The 24,800-nt window shown below is 41.6% G+C and overlaps 1 protein-coding gene across 1 annotated transcript; it reads right to left on the bottom strand.

The window, feature by feature from the left end:
• Positions 1-4,928: 4,928 nt before the first annotated feature.
• Positions 4,929-24,557, bottom strand: BUD31 (BUD31 spliceosome associated protein). Its single transcript, XM_089691390.1, has 5 exons — positions 24,402-24,557; positions 18,827-18,932; positions 12,430-12,552; positions 8,852-9,018; positions 4,929-5,084 (listed from the first exon to the last, which is right to left on the bottom strand). Exons 2-5 carry the CDS (start codon positions 18,918-18,920, stop codon positions 5,034-5,036), a joined length of 435 nt encoding a protein of 144 aa, XP_089547516.1. The 5' UTR covers positions 18,921-18,932; positions 24,402-24,557; the 3' UTR covers positions 4,929-5,033.
• Positions 24,558-24,800: the final 243 nt, after the last annotated feature.

Here is a 24,800-nt window from a genome sequence, read left to right as displayed (position 1 = left end):
GGGTGCCACAGGTCCTGGCACCCCATCTGATAGTAGTACACCACCTGTTGATTTCAGCAGGCAAATTTTGCTACCCCAGTTGCTGAACCATAAAAAAAATATATATACTTTCCCACCCATCAACATGCTCAGCATCTAAATGCTAGCCTAGCCAAATTGCTAGCGTTACAACTGCTGCCTTTCCATCTGATGAACTCTGCCCCCTTCCCTGAATTTGCAGAATGTGTTGTACCACAGTGGCAGGTTCCGAAAAGACAATCCTTTTCACGTAAGGCCATTGCAGCTCTGTACCATCATGTGGAAGGCAATGTTTTGGTCTCGGTACTGCTGACACGTGGTCCAGCAGGCATGGTCAGGGACGTTACATATCCTTCAAGGTGCACTGGGTAACTGCTAGCAGCTGGGAAGGATGCAGGACAGGGTTCAGTGCTGGAGCTTGTTCTGCCACTACGCCTCCAAAAAGCTAGTGCTGATTCTGCCACATCCGTCTGCTTCACGCCCTCCTCTTCCTCTGTGGCTTCTGCTGAATTGTCTAAACAGCAGTGCTCTGTAAGCGTTCAAGGGGCTACACAAGCAGTCAGGCTAAAAGATGCTGCGCAGTGCTTCAGCTGGTCTGTCTAGCAGACAGGAGCCACACTGGGCCAAAGATTCTATCAGCTCTGCAGGGGCAGGCTCAAAGGTGGTTGACACCATGGCAGCTTGAGCCAAGAATGGTTGTATGCAACAATGACACCAACCTTCTCTCCGCCCTCCAACAGGGACACGACATATGTTCCTTGCTTGGAACACGTCCTGAATTGGTGGTGTAGCATTTCTTGAACAGGCACCCAGGCTTTCAAGATCTTCTGAGGCAGGCCAGAAAAGTCTGTCCATTTCTGGCAGTCATACATGTTTGGCTGGCTGAAATTCAATGGGAAGTCATCCTGCCCACCAACCGTCTCATTTGTGAAATACCCACTTGATGGAACTCAACTTTGGCAATGCTGCAGCAGCTGCACATGCAGCAGAGGGCCATCATTGAGTACCTGTGTGAATATGGCACAAGGACAGGCTCAGGGGAGCTTGGCTTCTTTTTGCCACACCAGTGGCTACTGATAAAGGATGCATGCACTGTCCTGTCACCATTGGAGGAGGCCACAAGGATGGTGAGCCACAACACTGCATGCATCAGTGACATTATCCCTCTAGTCTTCCTGCTGGAGCACATGCTGTGTGGAATCATGGACAGGGCACTTGAGGCAGAACAGCAGGAGGAAGAGGATTTCCTGTCCCCTCAAGGCCCCCTTTATGCAGAAACCATTTCTGGGGGGCTGTAGAACACACATCAGGAGGATGAGGATTGCAGCAGCATGGAAGTAGACGATCATATAGAGCACTCTTCAAGGGGCAGTTTTCAGTCCCTGGAAACCCAGCCGGGGTAGTACGTGGCTGGAAGGAGGTAGTTCCTGACAATGTCATCCACAATGACCCAGAAGCTCCTGCCTCCTCAAACTTATGCTGCATTGGTTCCCTGGTATTGCAAAGCCTGCATAAGGACCTGAGAATTCGTGTTATCAAGGAGAGGGATCAATACTGGTTGGCAACCCTTCTTGATCCACGTTACAAGGGTAAAGTTGCAGAACTCAGTCTTCGCAGAGGGAACAGAGGATGAATCCTCTTGAGGACACCTTGAAAAAAAAGTTGTGTAACATCTTTCCAGACAATGGGAGGTTACCATTTCCTGGACGTGTTTCTGAGGCTTAATTCTGTCAAAGGAAGAGCAGTGGAGAAGGTAGGCGGCTGACCGATTCCTTTAAATAGTTATTTAGTCCTCAGCGCCCAGGGCTGTTAGGTGTAAGTACCCATCAACAGCGTCTGCATCATATAGTGCAGGATAATCTAGGGGCAAGAGCAGACTTGGAGACCTTTCCAACTGAGAATCCACTGGGTTACTGGGTCTTGAGTTTGGATCACTGGCAAGACCTTGCTCAATATGCCATCAAGCTACTGGCTTGTCCTGCATCCAGCATGCTTTCCGAATGGACATTCAATGCTGCTGGAGGTTTTGTGACAGTTAAGAGTGCACCTGTTCAGACACTGATGACCAGCTGACATTTATCAAAATTAATCAGTCCTGGAACAGCAGCAACTATCGTGCCCCTTATGCTGATGTAACTGATTAAATTTGTTAGGGATCTGGGATCCCTTAAAGACTGCCTATCCCATTTCTGAATTTGCTATATTCCAACTTTTTTTGGTTTAGGGCACCACCAACACCCAAGGCTCAATTTTTTAGCACTTGTTTTAAGGTGCCTATAATTTGAATTTTTAGAGCAGGATCCAATCCTGCTCTCATCAAGAATAACTCTGAAGGATTATGGTGTGAAGGCACCACCAACTGTTTGCCTGCCAAACACCCCACAATGTACTGCACTCTCACAGTGCACAGTATCCACCCCACACTATTTAAGACAGAGGGGAGAATACTCTCCCTGAAAAAAAAACAAAACAAATAAAGATGAACAATTAAAATAAATAATATAAGCAATAAATAAATTAAAAAAACAAATCTGGATTGGGGGGGAACCCCACGCTGCTTATTTTTATTTATTTATTTATAAAAACGTCATTTAAAAAGAAATATTTTTTTTTTTACTTTTTGCTATAAAATATATCCAATAAAGAAATCCAATTTCTTCATACATTTAGGCCAAAGAAAGAAAAAATCCGTATAAGTGTATATTAATTGATTTACGTGAAAGTTATGGTGTCTACAAATGGAGATATATATATATATATATATATATATATATATATATATATATATATGCTGGAATTTTTGTTTTTATTAAAGTAGTAATGGCGGCAATCTGCGACTTATAGCAGGACCACGGTGGGCATTCTCACACTGGGTGGGAACTGCCACTGACATCCCCAATGACACTAGTGATCAGTGCTAATAAAAAGAACTGACACTGTACTAATGACAATGGGCAGGAAGGTGTTATCATCTGGGGCAATCAAAGGGTTAATAGTTGTGCCGTTTGTTTTACATTGTGTGCTGTATGCCATTTTACTGGGGAGACATGCTGCTTTGTATCTCGCTGCTGTGGCGAGAGATACAAAGCAGCATGTCCATGCTGACAGGAGAAATATCTGTGTTGTTTACACACAGATCTCTCCCCTCTCAGCCCTGCCAGGACCCGGTGATTGACATCCCCAGCAGCCAACAGCGGCGCGGGTAGGGCAGCGCATACACCCCCTACCCGGAAATGCAAATCACACACACACACACACACACACTTTGCGCAGCCGTACCGCCCTGTAGCAGTAGTTCTGCTATAGGGCAGTGGGCAAGTGGTTAAAAACATTAAACAGGTAGGTCATCGAGATTGATGGAACTAGCAGACTATTTTTATGCCAATTCTACTCAGCAGGCAAGTGGTACCTTTTGTAACTGTAATGAGAAAAATGTTAATTGATTAGATGTTCAGTTGTTTACTGTCCTGGATAACTGGGTTCGTAGACACTGTAGCTTAATTGTAAATCTTAATTGTTGCTTTCAGTAAAATGCAAGTACGTCTTTTCATGTTAGGATGAAAAGTACTTGACCAACCAATCAGCTGTTTTTAGAAGAGGAGGGTGGAGAAATTGTATATCCAGAAAGGATTTTTTTTTTTTATTGCATACACATCATTATGGAAGCACAGGGCAAGATTATAACACACATTATTGCATGCATGGAAGCTACCTAGGTACATATTATAGATTGGACATATGCTGGATTGTGTAGCATCTCTATGCTTGATATGCAGCATTTTAAATGGGACTCTGAGGGTTGCTGTTCGTTGTAGTATTTGCAACAGATGTCCAAATCCAGCAGAATATTTGTAATTATCTTGTGTCGTGTGCCGGAACCCAATAACTGCATCTCTCTGGAAAAGAACCGTTGAACTTTTTGCTGCGAGAAAATGTATTTCTTGGATAGAAGAGTTTTGCATTCCATGTCGGCCAGCGGACTCTTGCCTCAACAACAATAATGATCACTCCTCATCCTTGATCTCTCACAACACCTCTGACCTGTTTGATAAATTAGTAAAGGGCCTCACTGAAAAGACATCTTCCATGGAAGGGCATACTTGTGAGGCTCCTTTTGCAGAAGACTTCAGCTGTCCAAGCTTTTAGTCATAACATTCTGGCATATAAATATAGATTACAGCAGTTCTGGAAATTTGTCTCATTATATGACAAACTACGCCCTTGACACATGGTAACAGGCATCCCCTATTTGTTCTTTATCTGACCGGAGATAGATTACCAAGGACCATTTATCTCGCATCTGACCCTAGTCACCAAAAAACATTTCCTTACTACTGGGATTATGAGGTGGTTTTCCTCATAATTCCCCCTTGGTTCTTTCACCATGTCTCTTACCTGCTCTTCCCTGCCCCCCCCCACTTTTTTTTCCGCCTCTTTCCTCATGGGGTATTTTCCTTGGGGAAAGAAGACACGTTTCCGGTTACCTCATCCACTGCCTTGATCTGAGCTTAATTCCCCTCAGTTTCTGAGGTAACCCCCTTAGACTTTCTAATTTTTCTTCTAACCTTTCAGAAGAAAAAAAACAAACACAAACTCAACACACACAACTTACAGGACTTAAAAAGGATCTGCTGCTGACTGCCAGATACCACACTATTCCTTCACAGGTCTAGAGGTGTCCATACCTTGAAGGGTCAGGGCTGTTTTGGCAGATAAAGGAGGACTTACTCAATATTAAGTGGTTGGTCATAAAGTTATGGCAAAGATTATCAGCAAGTACAGAGCACAGTATGTCTGCATAATTTACATAACAATATTAGGTATTTTACCCATCTATATTTGGTCAACTATACCACAGCAGGGACTGAAATCAGAAAGTCAGACTACAAATCGCACATAAAAAGCAAACAAAACTTGGACAACAAGTTTATTAAACATAACAATGAATAGCATGAACATATTGGGAACAAACAATTACCATTTTAAAATAACACTATAAATGAAAAAAAAAGTCTTTATCCAGAGCATCCTCTGCAGCCACAATGTGTGCACTCAATAATTCTTCCCTAAAACAAAGAAAATGTATGTTATCTCACAACTTTACAAACCCACAATTAGACTAACTTCTTTTCCATTAAGATTTATTTTGGGGTTGGATATGATGGACTGTAATTTTAACATGGAAAGCAAAAAAAAAAAAAAAAACAACACACACCACACAAAAAATAAATATAAATCAAAATTTTTTTATCCATCAGTGCTATAAAGTAATTTCTAACATACAGAAGAAAGGGTTAAACATAATATTAACCCATTTGTAATAAGCACAGTGCTTGTAAAGGTTTTTACCCGAATGCGTGCAGCTCCCCCCCCTCCATTCATCCCTTATACTTACCTGAGTGCTATGCCTACTGCTGTCAATCAAATCCAGTGAGGAGGGATCGGGTGGGGGTATGGCTGGTAAGGCCTGAGCAGCACTGTTGTTTCAGAAGCACACAGTGCCGCTTAGGATCAAGCCCGCACAAGTGCCCCATGGCTTGCTATGGGGGCACTCAAAAGGCAGGAAGAGCCAGGAGCACCAGTGGGGGGACTCCAGGAGAGGAGGATCAGGGTTGCTCTGTGCAAAACCATTGCAGAGCAGGCAAGTCTAATAAGTTTGTATTTTAAAAGAGACAATCACTTTAAGTTATGACTGCAATTTTTAAGCATTTTTCATGACTTTCATATTTTTACAAGTCTGCTCTTCCACATTTTGTTGTTGTATTATTATAAAGATTTATTTTTGGAAAATGTTAGTGAAAATCTGGTTTACAACTACATGGCTCTCTAGTAACTCTGAGGGCCACCTAAAAGAGAACAAAAAGCATGCTGGTGTCTCATGTAAGTCGTGACCAAATGCTCAGCTTATGGCTGCGTGTAAATACTTTGAAATAAAATAAAGGGGGGGGGGGGGGACAAAAAACAAAAAACTGAGATCCTTAAACTTTTCTTTGCGCTTCTGGAATTGTTTTTTTTTTCTTTTAAGATTCGGATAGTGTTGAAGGGTTAGAACCCCTGTCTGATTGTTATTACTATGTCCCTGTTAAGAAGAATCACTCTCTCTGATTGTCCTCATCACCAAGGGCATCAGAAATGAAAGTGAGGGTAAATCTAAAATTTTGAATGGCCACTGGAACAGAAAAAAAAGGGGGAAGTCTTCCAATGGGAACACTGCGACAACCGTGTACCTCCGATGAAGTAAACGGATATAACGAGCAGGTAGGAGCTTGAGTGAAATCATGAGGGAGGAGCTTCAGGGCACACTTGAATGTATGGCTACAGTACAACCTGGACTTGGCATCCCACATATAGCAAGCGATTGTTACTATGTGCACAGGATTGTACAAATGAAGAGGGAGTTTTTTTTTTCCTGCATCCTCTGTGATTAAAAATCAGGTACAGGTAGCGCTCACATCATGAAAGGAAATTTTTAAATTAAGAAGACTGTATAAGAGTGCCAAAAATAACTATAGTTTGTAGTGCTGACACAATGCTGATTTTATAAAATGAAAGTGTATATTGTCACATTATATCTACTTTAATGCGTTGTAGTGACTTTTGGGGGACTATTCCTTAAAAATATGATTTTATTCCAACAGTAAGAAGCCTAGTTGTCTGTGAGGGGTTAACCTTTCTTGATTAGAATTCAAGTGACCTTCTAGAATCACACACACAATGAGTGGAAGAGACTTGTTCCAGAGACAATATGCTATTTGAATCTCTACAGGTGATCAAACAAAGCCCCAGAAAAGATAATGGTGGGATCTGGATGTTGGTTACTCTAAGACCTGGCAAAAGTATGTTTTCTAAACAAATGCCATGATCTATGGCTAGGAGATACTTCAATGGCAGGAGACTTAATTAGAAAGTCAAATACCACTGTTGGACTTCCAAACAGTGAGTCATCACACCCGACCAAAATAACAATGGTGAGATGAGACTTGTAGGTCTGAGAAGATTAAATAAAACCTTGGAGAGTGTGATGAACCAACAAACTATTGTTAATATACTAATGTACTATTGTCCACCAAGGTTAAAAGTAGAACTGGCTGTTTACCTTAACTCACACACAATCAACAGGTAAACAGAGGGTTTCCTACTCATGAAAACTTCATTCCTAAAACCAAAAGGTTAAACTTAGGACACATGAAGCCAAGAAGTTGATATCTACCCACAGAGACATTATAAAAAGACATATTATTAACACTTTTATCAAAGGAAAATATATGCAGCAGAGTTGGGGATTGCATACCACTAAATTAAGTATGAAATGGTGAAAAGTAAGATATTTTTGTGAATTGGTATCAAGTGTATGTTTCCATCAGAAAGCAAATGTTTCACACAAGTTTGAATCTCAGGGAAATGAAAAACTGAATGCACATATACCTTTCTATGGTTCTTATCCAAGAATGAGTAGTAAAATCAACTATATTTGGATAAGCCATATATATACTTAATATCTAAGTTACCTTGGTTTCCAATCAAGGCATGAGTCATCATTAATACTCAAGTTGTTTTGTGATCCCTGACTGCCCCCCAGTGGACAGGTGAGAGATATCTTATGTACACACACTTCTCGACCGGCCAATCAAAAAGCCTGTTGGGAGGGTCTTTTAAAACAAAGGTTTGGATGGTATAAAAAAGCCATGCACCTCACATAATGGTCATGCTAAAAAGAAAAAAAGATAAAGAAAAAACAACCGACAAGGAGGAGGATTTGAAGAGCTGAAATCTGTCCCATCTGAAGAACTACTTCTCAATCTTTCAATACTACTTCTAAATCTTCTAAGAGCTGCTTCTCAATTTTTTTTAAACTTCTCCTAAACTTCTGAACTTCTACACTCCTACACTTTTTCTCAACACTACAACCTATTGCACTATCTCTCACTTGCTCCCTGCGGCCATTCTTCTGAAGGAGTTTCAACTGCCACTGGATCCGCTGGGGAGGCCTCATAATCCAGGTTCTGGGTGTGGTGAGACTGCTAAGAGTTGATATTGTATTTTATATTTCCTCTCTTGCATAGATTGATAGTAATTGTATTGGGTGTTTAGTATATAGAGATATACATAATTATTACTGCTAAAAATTATTTGATTAGATATTGAAATTATAGATATTGCATAATTCATTAATTTGTAGTTGGTTATAGTGCGATTTATCAGGGAATATTTTCTCACATTTCTATGGCCACGTTTTGTGAGAAATGATCTCTGAAGTACTATAAATTACCACTTATCACTAAATTCGATTTTAATCTTTACTATTATCTATATCTGTGTTTGGTGTATAGAATTAGTATATTATATTTTTCCATTTATCCATTTATCACCAGTCTTTTGCGTTTGTGTCAATATATATATAAATTTTGTACATAAATAAAATTTATTTATTATAAGGCAATTTTTGTGTATATGGTACAAAATCATATTGGCTAAAAGGACTCAAGGTATATTATTAAGTGGTGATCAAATTATTAAGGTGTCCAAATTATTGGTTCATTAAATATTTGCCGTATTTTAACGGCTGGAGGCACTGCAATATTTTATTCAAGGGAAAGGACATCGCCTTATATATTTAGAATAAATTCTTACATAAACCACCACAGCGTGAACCAAGGTGTGCTGCAATGCGATTCATTTTGAATAGCACCCCAACTGCACTAATACAGTAGCGGACAAAGCACACGCACTGAAGCATACTATAATGCACATCATATGCAAAAACAAAACACACACATATTCCCATTCTGAAAATAAAAAGTAAAGGAAAACATCAACAAGATAAAACTCTTACCACTTCAAGCTTGCTCTTGGGGACTCGACAAATGCAGTTGGTTCCAAAATTTGTATCTCTGGTCTGTATGCAGCGTAAGCAACACAAGTTTTCATAACCTTGTTTCTTCCATTTTGCAATAAGATTCTTGTCTGCATACCCCTCTCTGATACAATAATCATACAATTCTGAAAAAAAAGAGAGAAGCGCAAGAAAGTATTAACACTTTTTAAAACTTGTTTTTATTTATAGTGTGTGGAAAAATGACATTATTTTCTGTCACTTATAAAAACACAGCAAACATCCAAGCACCCAGATGTATTGGTCTGCTCTACACCCAAATGCCAGGCTGTTCTGAATGGGGAAAGTTCCCAGACTTCCTGGCACTGTCGGAGCTTGACACACCTTCTCACTCACAAATTCTCTTGGCCTGCAACTACGATGATCTGTTACACTGGCCAACAGAAATATGTGGGAGGCAGTAGGGGTAGCCACTGTCACTAACAGAAGTTCTGAAGCTTTGCCCGATCAGCATGACCCAGCTTGCCAACATACAGGGAGAAGTGTCTAGACACGCTAGATGATCCTTTTTTAGAGTGCTTTTCAAAAGTATAGTTTAAGTATATTAACCCTTCCTAACACGGGCACATTTTGCAGACAAAGCATTTTAAATAAAGTAAACCTAGCAACCATCGTGAAATAGTATATTTTATTTAATATGTATCCCAATGCCCAATTCTGCAGATTTACATATTATGTTTAAACCCAGAATTTATTTTCATTGAAAGACCTGCACTTGCTGAACAGTAAAGAGATTCTAAAAGGTTAATTTTTTTTGTTATGTAAAATAACAAACATGTCTATATTTACCTGCTGTGTGCAGTAGTTTTGCACAGAGCAGCCTGGATCCTCCTCTTTTTGGGTTTCCCACAGGCTCTCCTGACTCCTTCTGTCGGGTGCCCCCACAGCAAGTAGCTTGCTATGGGGGCACCCACTGTTCTGTGTGTCCATTCACATACAGAGCTAATTGGCCATGTCCCCTCTCTCATTGGCTGACTGGCTGTGATTGACAGCAGCGCGAGCCAATGGCTCCTGCTTACGTTCTCAGCCAATGAGTAGGCAGAGACCCTAGACAGCCGAGGCTGTCAGTCATTCACATCGCTGGATCGCGATGAGGCTCAAGTATTGAGGGGGCTGGGGGAGCTGCTGCACACAGGTTTTTTACCTTCGTGCATAGAATGCATGAAGGTACAGAAAAAGCTTCAGCCTTTACAACCACTTTGAAAGTGATATTAAACCCTCAGCACTTTCTGCAACCGATTTAATTACTTGCTGAGTAAGCAGCTTCTTTATCTTTTAATCCTTGCCTATACTTCAGTTTAAGCTGGTGCCATGACCACTGCCCCAGGGTTACTGTTTAAGGGTGACTCCTTTCTCTTGTAGTATTCTATGACATCATCCTTGCATGCAGGAAATAGAGTTTTGTCTCCCTACACTGTGTGCAACAATAGAAACGCACAGCCCCATAGACTAGGATGGCAAAGCAATTCCCTGCTCCTTCTTCCTCCACCGCACTTTCTTCACCAAGCTAACAGACTGACTGGAGATTGCACTGTCCACTGTTAACGCTTTCCTCCTGTGAATACCAGAAGTTCAGGGAAGCAGCACAGAGAGCAGGAGCCAGCAGCAACCTATAAACAGCAACTGCTGGAGTGAAAATGTTAAATAGTTTACGAAGGGAACACTTAATTTATTGTGCTCAATGTGCTAAACTAATAATACAATAAATTATATTCTGCTAAAAGGAATCATTGATTTACTGTCTGGACACCAATGGGCTGAAGAACTCACTTGATTCTTACGCATAGGTAGTTCTGTGGTATCTCACTAGGTTATTCATAACAGTCTGATTATAGGTGGCAAGGGGATTAGAGAACTCTGGGAAGATTTGGCCTTTATTACAGAGCGTGATATTTATAAAAGAGCCAGTAATGGCCCTGACCTAAAACCTATGGCCTTATCTGACAGGGAATAATAATTACCTTTGTTCAGTACGCAGGAAGCTTACCTAGGAAGCAGTAGAGACTCAGAAATGGTAAACCAGGGAGTAGAAGAGTGAGCTTATAGCTTAGCAGAACTGTATTAATTACAGGAATGGCTGGATAAAATTACCCCGCTGGCTAGCAAAAACACATGCATTGTATCACACCTGATTCAGCCAGTTTTCTTATTTGGCACAATAGCCAAGGTCCTTGCCATTTACATTTCTTCTGCAGTCAAACCAAAACCCCTTGGTCAAGGCTGTGACGGGACAGCAAAGTAGCAGCAGCAAAATGATGCAGGTGTGTCCACTCCTCCAGTTCTTAAAGGGTTAGTTTCACCAAACAAACCCCAAAAAACTGCCTATGTAGATAATTGGCAACTGTAGATAAAAATTGTGCAGCTTTGACTAAATTCGATTCATTCCCTTGCTATGGGTGTAGGCCATTTACACATTTACATTCCTCACGAAGCCTGACCGGAACATTCCCAAGACGTTCCTTGCACATTGCTAAGTAAGGTCTAGTCCTGCTCATCACCTCCATCACAGGTGTGCGCTCTCAAATGCTGAGCTTAGGGTTGCTGCATCAGGGGAAAGAAAAGATATGTGAAGGGGTTTGAATCAGAGAAACGCACTCCTGTGATGGTGGTGAGCAATAAGGCCTAGGCCTCACTTAGCAATGTTCTACTAACTTCCTAGGTGTATTCTAGTCAGGTTTCATGAGGTCTACAGACACCCCTTAAATGCATAGGCAGCTTTATGGTAAAAGGGGAATTAACCCCCTTAACTTTCATTTGTCAGATGCATAGCACTAAGGAATGCAGAAAAGCTAATTTTTCTATTGGCTTGGTTTACACGTTAAAAAAATTTCCCGCAATCAAATGGTATTTTCCTAGAAATAAACATTTCTAAAAATTGTATTAAAAAGGATACCTTAACCAGTTCACAACTACCTGTCTACAATGTACTGCAGACAGGTGGCCACTGTAGGCGAAGCAATGCACAGGCACGTCTCTGCCTACCTCTGGGTTTGGGGCAAGGAACCTCGCCTGTACCCGCTGGGATTGTACACAGAGGGAGGCTGTCTGAAAGTCCTGGCCAGGACCTGCTGATCAGCTGTGTACAATAATAGCCCAGAGGTCTGTGCTGGTAAACCCCAGCCAGTGTCATTAATACAGTGACAGTGTATAGTATTATCACCGATCACTGTATTAATGTCACCGGTGAAGTCGCTGGCAGTTACCCAGTAGCAGATTGCCTTCTGCACCCCCATTATAAGTCACTGATCACCACCATAGTAGTAAATATATATATATATATATATACACACTAAAGTTTGTAGGCACGATATCATTCATGCAAAGCAAAGCAACCAATGATGATCAAATACCATAAGAAGAAAACTCTATTTGTGTGAAAAAATTATATAAATTTCATTTGCGTACAGCATTGCATGACCGCACAATTACCAGTTAAAGTTCAGCAGTGTGTTTTAGCTAGGTCATGAAGGGGGTAAAACCTTCCAGAGCTGAAGTGGTAGAAAACAGATAATTTTTACCTCTGCTTATAGCTTTTCTCTTGTAAAAGAGGTCAAATATATATCGAGTTTTTTGATGATGAATACGGAATATTGGCCACAAAGACTCCACTTTCCTCTTTCCTTCATGGGGCTCAGTTTCAGCTGGAGAACAAAAAAAAATGCTATTTTGTCAAATATACATACATATAAAACTTGTCACCCCTAAAAAGAAAAATCTTGTGAACTATTGTAGAATGTGAGGGGAAAAAACATTTTTAATCTATTACTGATTTACTATTCCTCTTAACTCTGGCACACCTTAAAATCAACAGTCACTAAAATGAATACTTAAAGTGACACTAAGTTCTGTTACAAAATACATACAATCAAAAAGTGCCTTCTATTGGCTCTATTACTTTTACTCTCCTCTAAATTTCTTTTTTGCTACAGATCTAACTTCCTGTTAAGAGGGATGATACAATTGTTCTCCTTGGTCCCATAGTTTGTCAGAAAGTAGCCACCCTCTCCTGATTATTCTCAAGATGAACTAGGACCATGGACAATGTAATCTGTAGTGTACACGGTGGCATCAAAAAGTTTTGAGAGTAGTTTTGCAACACGCCAACAGATGGCAACACAAGGCTGCACGCATAGTCGTAGGGAGCACAAACGGTCATAAGTCAGTGTGCCAAAAACATTGTCCTGTGTACATCAGGAGCTATGCAACGGGTGCTATTCTGACCACATGCATTACCAGGTCTGCTATTTCATCATGGGCAGCAAGTTAGAATAAAGAGCAAACGTGAAATTCTGCGTGAAACTGGGCAAATCTGCCACAGAGATGTTTGACATGATTTGTCAAGTTTACGGCAATGCTACAAATGAGTCGTTCAAGTGGCACTGGAGGACAACAAGACATCAGGAAGACCTTCAATGAGCTCAACCCCAAAAATGTTGAAACCATTCGGCAACTTGTGCATGATTGTCGGATAACAATCCATAACATTGCTGCCTTTGTCAGTGTGTCATACGGCACAGTCCAGGCAAGCCTCACGTGTGATTTGAACATGTGCCGTGTTGCTGCCAAGTTCGCCCTAAGGCTGCTGACCCAGAAGCAGAAGGAACACCGTGCCAGAGTCTGCCAAGAACTCCATCAACATGCCGCGGATGACCCATCATTCATGTCAAAGATCATTACCAGTGACCAAACTTGGGTGTATGGGTTTCACACAGAATTTCACGTTTGTGCTAACTTGCTGTCCATAATAAAATAGTAGACATGGTAATGCACGTGGCCAGAATACCACTAGTTGCACAGCTTGCAATGTACACAGGATGATGTATTCTGGCACACCACTGACTTATGGTGCTCCCTGTAACTGTGCATGCAGCCTTGTGCTGCCATCTGTTGACGTCTTAGAAAACTAGTCTCGAAAAACGTTTTGATACCACCTCTTACATGGAGCAGCACACATGATCAAAACTAATGTGCACTGCCCGTTTCAAGCAAAAACGGGAACTTTACATTTAAAAATATAAACAAAATAGATAAAAAAGAGCCTTTAAGCAGTGTTATTTTTGTCAACTATATTAAAGCGATTCTAAAAAGGTTTTTTGTTTGTAAAACAACAAACATGCTATACTTATCTACTGTGTGCAGTGGTTTTGCACAGAGCAGCCTGGATCCACCTCTTCTCAGGTCCCCTGCAGGCTCTCTTGTCTCCTCCTGTCTGTCAGGTGCCCCCACAGCAAGCAGCTTGCTATGGGCGCACCCGCTGCTCCATGTGTCCATTGGCCCCACCTCCTCTCTTTCCTCATTGGCTGACTGGCTGTGACTGACAGAAGCGGGAATCAATGGCTACCGTTTGCTGTTTCAGCCAATGATGAGGCAGTGACCCGGGATAGCCGAGGCAGGCATGGACATCGCTGGATTGCGATGAGGCTCAGGTAAGTATTGAGGGGGCTGGGGGAACTGCTGCACACAGAAGGATTTTTACTTTCATGCATTCTATTAACACTATTTTATTTAACTAAAACAATTCAGATGACTAAAATATAACTAAAACGGCTTTTTAGTCAACAGACTCAGAAGAAAACAAAATCGAAATGTGATGTCAAAATTAACACTGCCTTTAAATAGTGGATGTTTTATGGATTATTCATCAGGGCCTTTAAATAGTGAATGTGTACCAATTATTTTGAATGAGAAGGATATCATTTAGTGTCACTTTAGAACATTATTTAAAGATACTTATCTTTCCTGCTGCCCATGCAGCCATTCTCTGGTGAAAAATATTGGAAACAGAAACTTCATGAAAACTGGATTTGTTTTTTTAATCCCCCCCCCCCACACAAAGATTTTTTTTTCATTCAGCCTTTAAAAAGCTGAACAGCTTCAGCCATCCACACTAATCAGCACTGATGGACTAATCTTCCACCACAGCTATGGTATCCAAACAGCTGACACAATATCTGAACATTGCTTGCATTTGATTGAATCCAGGCCTTGTTCCAGAGTCAATGTTCTGCCTGGTTCCTTTGATTTTTCAAGCATTTCAGGCCAGCGGATGCCAACAGCTACCCTCGGAAATAATTTTGTCCAGATCATCAGAAACCGGAAAAGTTCACTCTATGTATGGCCTGCTTGCAGCAGGAGAACAATAGACACTCCCAGAAGTGTCTGTTTTTGAATAGTTTTCAGTGGGGGGTTGCTTGTCACTACTGCAGAGACTGGAGGCACTGGGCAGCAAGAGTACTTCATTGCAGGGAGAACATAATTGTAGGGAATAACTGTAGCCAGGTGCTTGGCTAAGAATGGAGAGTGAGAGAAACATTGGCTGAAGCTGCTCTCTGTAGCTGCTGCCTTGTGGTGCTGAACTGGTTAACAGCATGTCAGCAGGAGGAGGGAGCTACTGAGTAGGAAGAGTTCAATAGACTGAGTCAGGCAGCACTGTACTTTGGGAAATGTAGCCCAGATGAGAGTGATTCTGCTGTAATCAAGAGCTTTTGAACTGTATTGCCAGGAGGAAAGGAAAGAGTTAAATGTTCTCCAGTTGTACAAGACATCTTCCTCTTGTTGTGAGGGAGCCTGGAGAGTGCACATCCCTATCCAGCGTGCACATCCCTATCCAGCGTGCACATCCCTATCCAGCGTGCACACCCCTATCCAGCGTGCACACCCCTATCCAGCGTGCACACCCCTATCCAGCGTGCACACCCCTATCCAGCGTGCACACCCCTATCCAGCGTGCACACCCCTATCCAGCGTGCACACCCCTATCCAGCGTGCACACCCCTATCCAGCGTGCACACCCCTATCCAGCGTGCACACCCCTATCCAGCGTGCACACCCCTATCCAGCGTGCACACCCCTATCCAGCGTGCACACCCCTATCCAGCGTGCACACCCCTATCCAGCGTGCACACCCCTATCCAGCGTGCACACCCCTATCCAGCGTGCACCATCACTGCTGCATAAAGGCAGCCTGAGCAGGATCTAGAACGCTGAATCCAGATATGCCAACAGTCACCTCGGTGCACAGCAGACCATGAACTAATTGTGTGTGACTGGATGGTGAGCTGCAGTATTGCCAAGACTGCTGCTGTGGGGATTTACTATCTGCTGCTAGAGAGACTGAGCACTTTAGCAACCGACCATACAGCCATCTAGTAGCCATACTGCTGCACTCAAGCTTGACTGGGACTATTCTTATGTTCACCTATGGTACAACTGGTCCCCAATGCTTGCCAGCTGAATTAGGGCAAAAGACTGCCCCACACAGAGACCTTTACGTATTGCTTATTCCAAGAGGTACCTCTCAGGGGACACTGCACCATATCCTAGTGTGCACTCTAGACTAGTTCTAGTATTATTCACATTGCAGTTAAGGTTTATATGCACTGTTTATTGCTGACTTCCTGAATTAATCCCAGTCTAGCGGTACCGAACGCTATTCCAAGTTATCTTGGTATAGTAATTATACCATCTAGAACCTACATTCTGTATGCCAATTTACGCTCAAACCACCATTTATTTTAACCTGTACCAAATCACTTGAGCTCACTGACCACTAAACTGTCCTGTATCTGTTTCCTGGTACCGATTCACAACCATGTTAAATCTAAACTATTCCTAGAAGTGCTTGCAGTAACTTTGACTCAACCAGGTGTGTCAGAGGGGCTGAGGTTGTTCATGGAGTTGGGCACAAAACAGAGAACCCAAAATTACCAAGCGGCACATTCTGCAATAGTGCTACAATAAGAATTGAAGGCAATATTAACCACTTGCCAACCACGCTATAGCCAAATGATGGCTACAGCATGGCTGTCCAATTCTGGTAGGGTGTCATATGATGTCCTCAAAGAACGTGCCCTCCTGCGTTCCCCCAGCAGTGCGCACCCCATGATCTCCATGATTGCTGTGTCCTATGGACACAGCTGATCACGTGATGTGGTAAAAGGCCAATCACAGCGGCCTTTTACCACGTCATCAGCTGTGTCCAATGACACAGTAGATTACCGGGTAAATGCAGTTGCCGGTTATCGGCACTTCCCACACGCTGTCACAAAGTGAGGAAAGTACTGCTGATAACCGGCAATTGTCAGAAAACAAATCAGCACTGATCATCAGGGCCCAGCAGTGTCACTCACTTGTGCCCAGCAGTGCCACCCACCTGTGCCCAGCAGTGCCACCCACCTGTGCCCAGCAGTGCCACCCACCTGTGCCACCCACCTGTGCCACCAATCAGTGTCGCCTCATCAATGCACATCAGTGAAGGAGAAAAATTATCTATTTGCAAAATTTTATAATAGAAAAACTTTTTTTTTTCCAAGTTTTTTCTCTTTTTTTGTTTATAGAGCAAAAAATAAAAACACCCAGTGGCAATTAAATACCACCAAAAAGAAGCTTTGTGTGAAAAAAATTATAAAAATTTCCTAAGGGTACAATTTTGCATGACCGCACAATTGTCATTCAACGTGCGACAGCTGAAAATTGGCCTGGGCAGGAAGGGGGTATAAGTGCCCAGTAAGTAAGTGGTTAATTGCTTTAATAGAACTCAGAAATCCTGCTTTGTTTTATAGTTTACTATTTTAAAGGGGAGTTATAAAAGCAGAACTAAATTCATCTCTACTTCAGCAATGCAGCTTTGAGGAGCTCCTTAACAAATGCTGACACCTTCTGGTCTTCTTCCAGGTTTCAATCATCAGCTATTTTGATTAGCTGGGCTGAAATTACATCTTCAACACATGACAAAGTTGTACAGTGTAAATAGGCAGGTTAAAATACTGGAATGCAGAAGCGACATAGCATGTCTCTTCTGCATTAAAAAGCCTGCCCGTCTGAAATTTTTTAAAAATTAGTTCCATACAAAACAGAACCATGAAAATCCCCATCAGGTTTATCCTCGCATTGCTGGTCTAGATTTTGCCTCACAGAACTGAAAATCTTTCCGAACCCAACAAATGAAGTCTGCGCCTACAAAAGAAGTCTGAATTTGCAAACTATTTTCTTAAAAAAAAACGTTAGTGAAGCTACCCCTCCTCATATCATTTATGCTACCCATGCCAACTTATTAGAATTTTTTTTCAAAACTTTTTGCAACTCTTCATATGCATATTTTAACTTTACAAATTCAGGCTTATCGATGCAGTTTCCCAAATCTTGTGTAGCTGCTAAAACAGGTGCAAATTATTACACTGCATGGATTTTAACACACTTTTTGCAGATTCACATTTAAACACCAACAAACAATCATACTCTCCTCAGCATGTTTCTCAAAGTAATATATGAATGGTAGTCCGCCTTCATCGTCCTTTTCACACACAAAGAGGTCTATTTATTTATTTAAAAAAAAAAAATCCTGAAAATGTCCCATTACAGCCACTAAATGGAGATGACGATCATAGGAACTAAATATATTAAACACATTATTCACAACAGCCGAATGAGTGTATATATATGTGTGTGTGTATACCCACACACACACACACACGACATAAAAAGTCTACACACTGGTTAAAATGTCAGGTTTAAAATGCTTGAAGATTTTTAAGTACTGTAGTATGACACCATTCCACGAGCGTGCGCAATTTTAAAGCATGATATGCTGGGTAACTATTTACTCGGCATAACATCTTTCATATTTTACAAAAAAATTGGGGTATATATGTTGTGTTTTTGTTAATCAGTGTATTTTTTTCCAAAAAAAAAAAAATTGCATTTGAAAAATATATTAATTTTTAAAAACTGTCCATTTTGGTTTTGGCACCAGAATTTTCATTTCGGTGCACCACTAATAATCTATCCCAAATCTATATGTATGAATAAACATACTGTAGCCAAGCTTTATTTAGCATTTTAAACAGCATAATGGGGATCTTGCTGTTCCATTCTTTGGGGAATGTAATAACTACACAGAGAAGTGAGCCGTCTTACCTTCTCTCATTTTCTGATCAAGCTCATCCAATGTAGGTTCTATAAGCTCCCATCCATCTGGAGGAGGCTTCCTGCTTCGCTTTACTTTCGGCATTGGTTTGACTACCTGTGCAAGATTAGACTTCTGTTTAGTTTACCTTTGAACACACATTTAATACAACACTCTATTCTTAACATGAAATACAGAAAATAAAAAAAAAGACACTAAAATATGAAATTGTGAAAACGTGTGCTGGACAAAACCAGTTTGGTAAAACTGGTGGCACTGAATACCACTGTATATTTTCCATAGCGGATAATTTTTGCAATAAAGTCATCATAAAAAAAATGCATGATTTAGAATCTTAATCCTAATATTTGTATGCACTGGTGGGAATAGGAAAATGCTGCACTCAATCCTCTGGATACAAGCAGTTATAAATAATATTTAAAGGAGAAGTTCACCTTTTGTAACATGTTACACCCATGTTGAGGGTGTAACATGTAACAGATGCACTGGCCTCCACTCCCCTGTTTTGACAGTTAGCTGGGGATTTCTCCTGCTGGCTGTCACAATCTGCACAAAAAACATAACTATGCGGGGCTCCACCCACCCGGTCGCATCATTCATTCACAGTATTCTGTGATAGGGAAAACTACAAGCACCGACAACCTTTGTGGTGCTTGGCTTGTAGTTCTCAATGACTAACCAGAGTGCTGTTGAGCACTCTAGATAGTTCACTGAGCTTCCTGTCATTGTGTAACCACTTGCCTGTATTGGAGGTATGGACAGACAGCTACACAGACAGTCTGTAGGACCGTGGCATTACACTCGCGATTTGCTAATCGCGGGTGCAATGCTTTACAGGCGCCTAACAACAAAAAAATAACACATGCATTTTTTTTTTACCTGCAAAAAAAATATATTTTTTTTGTACTGGTGAACCTATCCTTTAAGAAAACAAATGGTGTGGAAACTCCTATATTACTATACCCACAATTACAAAAAAAAAAAAGAAAAAAGAAAAAAAAAAAAAAAGGACATCTCATCACCCACTTTTTTTCCCCCTAAGGTTGGTGGCCATTGTTCATTGTGATTGATGTAGACCTAAATCACTGCACAACAAGCTTGACAATGGATCTACAGCGGTAGACATTTCTTTTCTTTAGGGATTGTCAAAAACTATGTTGTGCATTTATTTACACTTGTAATTTTTTGGTGAATGTGTAGGGGTATGATGTACCCCATACTCATTCAAAAATCTATATACAGTCAGGTCCATAAATATGGGGACATCGACACAATTCTAACATTTTTGTCTCTATACACCACCACAATGGATTTGAAATGAAACGAACAAGATGTGCTCTAACTGTAGACTGACAGCTTTAATTTGAGGGTATTTACATCCAAATCAGGTGAACGGTTTCATTTCAAATCCATTGTGGTGGTGTATAGAGCCAAAAATGTTAGAATTGTGTCGATGTCCCAATATTTATGGACCTGACTGTATAGGATTAGCTTTAAGCTACCAATACAGGATTCAGGTTTTTCTAAAAAAAATTAAAAAAACGTAACTGGTTGCCCCATCCACACATTCAAGGTGGATGGGGGAATCCTTCCTACTGCGCCATTGTATTCTGACAGCATGGAGACTCCCCCCAAGCCTACTGCCTGCAGCTTTTATCTTATAGGGTGCTTAAACAGACATTGTTTGGTAGATCAGCTTCTAGATGATTGGCAGATTAATTTCTGTTCAAGCACAGTGGCCAAACATAGATTGAAATTCATCAAGCTTCATATAGTCACTATCTTGCTCTACTGTGCTTGGACCACATCACCTAAAAACAAGAAAACAAATGCTGACTGCTCCAAGTAATGGGCTCTAAACTGTTAACATTGTGCTTGTTACAAGCATGGAGCATTTTGAAACAGGGAAAGATCGGTAAACCATGACAGGGCTTGACAAATTTGCTTTGAATCTAGGAGCCAGCTAAAAAAATTTAGGAGACTTTTTTTTTGTCACTAACGGCTTTATTTTCGATAGCGGAGATAGCAGATCTTAAATTTGCGTATGAAGGGGACTGGAGCCGAGGTTTCTGATGTGTGTGTGGCATGCTGTGTGGGCTGGACTCTGCTCTCCTCCAGTGCCAAGTGTGGGGACTGCCGGCGAGGAGGAGGGGTGGGCCCTGTATACACTCCAGGTCTGGTCCTCCCCCCTGTGCGCGTACACACACACACAGGGTCCCCACCTTACCCCCCGCTGATCCCTTTGCCTCCTGCACCGTGTGTGCACCACGTGAGCTCCAGAGGAAGCAAGGCCAGCTTGGCGGTGATGTGCCTCGGCCACGGCAGGCAGAAGAGTCAACAGACTGGCTCATCCTCGGACCCTGCTTGGAGGAGATAAGCCCGGCCACCCCGACTGTCACTCATACCGGGCCTGACAGCCAGACATCAGACTCCAGCCCAGCCTACTGCCTGCTTTCAGGGAAACTATGGAGACCAGCAAGGGGGAGAGAGAAGGAATGGTTGCCCCACACCCGGAGCTGCATGTCCGGAGCGCAGAGCATTGGGAGTTGCCGGTGTGAGTGGGCTGACTGGTGCCCAGGCGCCAGGTCATGATTTCTGTTTACCATGGTGACCTGGCGCCTGGGATTTGTCGAGCCCTGACCTAGAATTAGACAGAGAAGGCAAGTAAGGGTGCCAATCATATAGGTTCTGAAAACAATGTTCATTATATAGCAGCTGACATTTACAGGAGTAAGCAAACCGAAAATGTAAATAATGAAAAAGAAATACGTGAAATATAGCAGACAACTAAAAAAATAGGCTTAGCAGAAAAAGCATTTTGTTATTAAACTTTACAAAAAGGACAAATGGGAAGTGTAAAATGAAACAGATAAATGGAAGAGAGCGAAAGAGAGAGAGCGCAAGCTAGTATAGATTAGCTTATGGATAAAAGCAGCAAGGTAAATAAAATATCCAGGAAAAAGAATGTGTAAAGACTAATAAAAGCTGTCTGAAAAGAAGGTAGAAACTTGATCAAAGAAGTTAGTATAATAAATAAAGGTCATCAACAGTTAAAAGAAGTTAATCAGAAAAGATATTAAAAGAAAAGAAATAAATCCTATTTTTCAGCTCACAAAAAGAATTAGTAGACTTATGAACAGTAAAATTTTTCACAAAAATGAAAAAGAATAAAACAGAAGGAGAGGTTTGCACACATCCAGAAATGAAAAAAAGGAGGGCTTACATAATGGAAGTGTATATGTGAATAGCAAATGGAAAGTGGAACAAATTGATAGGATAGAAGTTGGGAATAATACATAATAGGAAAACATTATGTGTAAATCATCATCGTAGTTCTCCCCCTTGTTAATTGCCACCTTACAGTAAGGCTGAAAATTTGGCAATAGGATGTAAATGTTAGTTTACTGTCAACTGCTCCGGATTTTCAAAAGATACCTAATAATTTGGTAGGGCTAGTAAACATGACCATAGTTTAGTTACTTTTTTTTTTTGGTACAGCTGCAGTAACATAACAGTATCTGTAATGAATTATGTGCCATGTTTTGATGATTTCTGTAGTAACCTTCTCTCCATTGATGCCTGCTCCTTTACAGTGCTAAACTCCAGCACTGCATAGGCTGCAACTGTGCGAAACATGTCTTGGTAACCCTACACATGCTCCCAGCTGAAGCCAATGCCAGACACTGCCTTCGCTTGCCGTGGTGACACCAACCGGGACGCCGGTACGCTGACACCACGTGATTTGAAGTCGACAGGAGCGTTCTCCGATCTCAGCTCCCTTCAGAGCAGTCAGGCCGTCCGTTGGAGTCACACTGTCCACTTCAGGCTGGTCAAATTTTATTATATTTGCTACTTTGTCTCACCCAATAAAGATGCTCCCCCCAGAAGGATCAGCATTAACGCTATTATACAAGTAGTGTTCTGGTGAGTGCACATCCATATAAGGTGGTAGATTCCTATGTTGGATCATACTAGCTGGTATTGCTGCACCTTGTAGTTCCACGAACACCGGGCATTGCTGTGACCTGTAGTGCCATGGGCTATGTATAATCACCATTATTGGTAAATAAGCACATATATATCACTTAGCACTTCTGTGACCTGAAGTGCCACGGACTATCCACTATTTATATTCATAGTTATTTATGATTCTATGTGATTTGAGACGTTTTGTTTGATTTATTTCACTGGATTATTGTATGAACACTTCTATTCACATAAGCACTTTATGACTGCATTTGTCACTTATGCTTTAGCGCTGCACTTATATTTGAACAGATCTCATTTGTTGTCTCATGTTTTCGGAAACCGAAGAAAGAAAACAAAAATGTATTTTTTCTTTTCTTTTTTTTTCCCCTTTTTCAAAACCCTGTGAAAAAAACGATATCTGTAAAACTCAGCATGCCTCTTATCAAATTCCTTGGGGTGTCTACTTTCCAAAAAGGGGTCATTTGGGGGGGGTATTTGTACTATTCTGGAATTTTAGGGACTCCAAATCTGTAATAGGTAGTGGGGAAGTGATATGAGGAAATATGACCTTTGAAAGCCTGGAGGTGGTCATCAGATTTTGGGGGCTTGTATGTAGCTAGGCTGCCAAAAAGTCTCTCACATGTGGTATCCCCATACAAGGGAGAAGTAGAAGAATGTGTTTTGGGGTGTTATTCCACATATACCCGAGGCATACATGAGCAAAATATCATTAAATTAACAACTTTGTGTACAAAAAAATAAATTACAAATTGTCATTTTCAAAAAATGTGTGGCAAAAAATAAAATGTTTGCATGGACTCAAAATGCCAGTGCTCTGCAGAACACCGATAGAAGACACAAGACTACTCTAACTGCTGATGAGGTATTTAGCAGTTTATATTTAGTAAAATAATTGCACTTCCATGTTCTGTGTACTGTGGGAGACCAGATGTAGTGAATGCAGGTCCTGGGTTTAGTAACACTTTAACAGTTTCAAAAACCAGTTGCATTCCTGGCATGTGCTGGGAAGGCTAACTGTCACATTTGCTGTTATCAAGCAAACGGTCAAATGTCTGATGTTATGACTGATCACATGTATAGGACCATGGCAGTTGGGAATTAAACAAAGGCTAAGATGGAAGCTTCCTTGACTGCAAAAGAAAGGAGGGTTTTGAGCGGAACGAAAATACTTGCCTGTCCAACGGTCCTGCGCGACATCTTCTTCTGACTACCGGTCTTTGGGTCTCTTCATTGGCCGGTAGGGGACGACATCACTCCTGGCCATGCGCAGGCGGCCATCAGCCTGGCACAGTAAACTGAGATGTACAGGGGGGGGGGGGGGGGGGGTGAGCAGTCCGGGGGCACTTTATTGCAGAACAGACAGTGCATGTTCCACTTTAAAAATGAAAGCTAGAAGTGGATTGGTTGCCTTGCACAGCTGCTGCAGTTTGAGGAAAATCCTCCCATAGAGTGTAATACGTGTTGGGATGTATGATGGTAACAGGTGTGATATCAGGAATGACACTAGCCTGCACCTCTGAAGGACAAGACAAGGGGACCATCCTATGGTTACATATCTGTAGAAGGCCACATTACCTGAACACCCCGGAATACACACAGCCCGAGCTCCCACAACTCCTCACAGTTCTATGATCCGGAAACACTTCTCACCATTTCCGGATAAACGCTGACTGATGACATCACCACTCCGCCGGGGTCCTTCCAGGATTCCCGTACTTTACTAAAGATGTTCTACAAACCCCCCCGCCCGCCTGTCCCTGGCCCGTGCCCCCCATACAGTGCTCCTACTACAAGCCCAGAGCGGTAATGAGACTGCTCCGGGATGTTAGAGAGCCGACAGGATGGGGACCATTGCGTCAGGCATGCTGTCTTTTGCAATGCCTGTCTAAAATACAATTATTATCTGTTATCTTGGCCTTGTTATTAGATAATTGATTTTGGTTTGTCCTTTGACAGGAGGAGAGTATCGTGTAA

This window comes from Staurois parvus, unplaced genomic scaffold (assembly GCF_062004578.1).
Source record: "Staurois parvus isolate SC_StPar_1 unplaced genomic scaffold, SC_StPar_1.0 ptg000022l, whole genome shotgun sequence".
Classification (NCBI taxonomy): domain Eukaryota; kingdom Metazoa; phylum Chordata; class Amphibia; order Anura; family Ranidae; genus Staurois; species Staurois parvus.
This window is presented reverse-complemented; position numbering and strand designations above follow the sequence as displayed.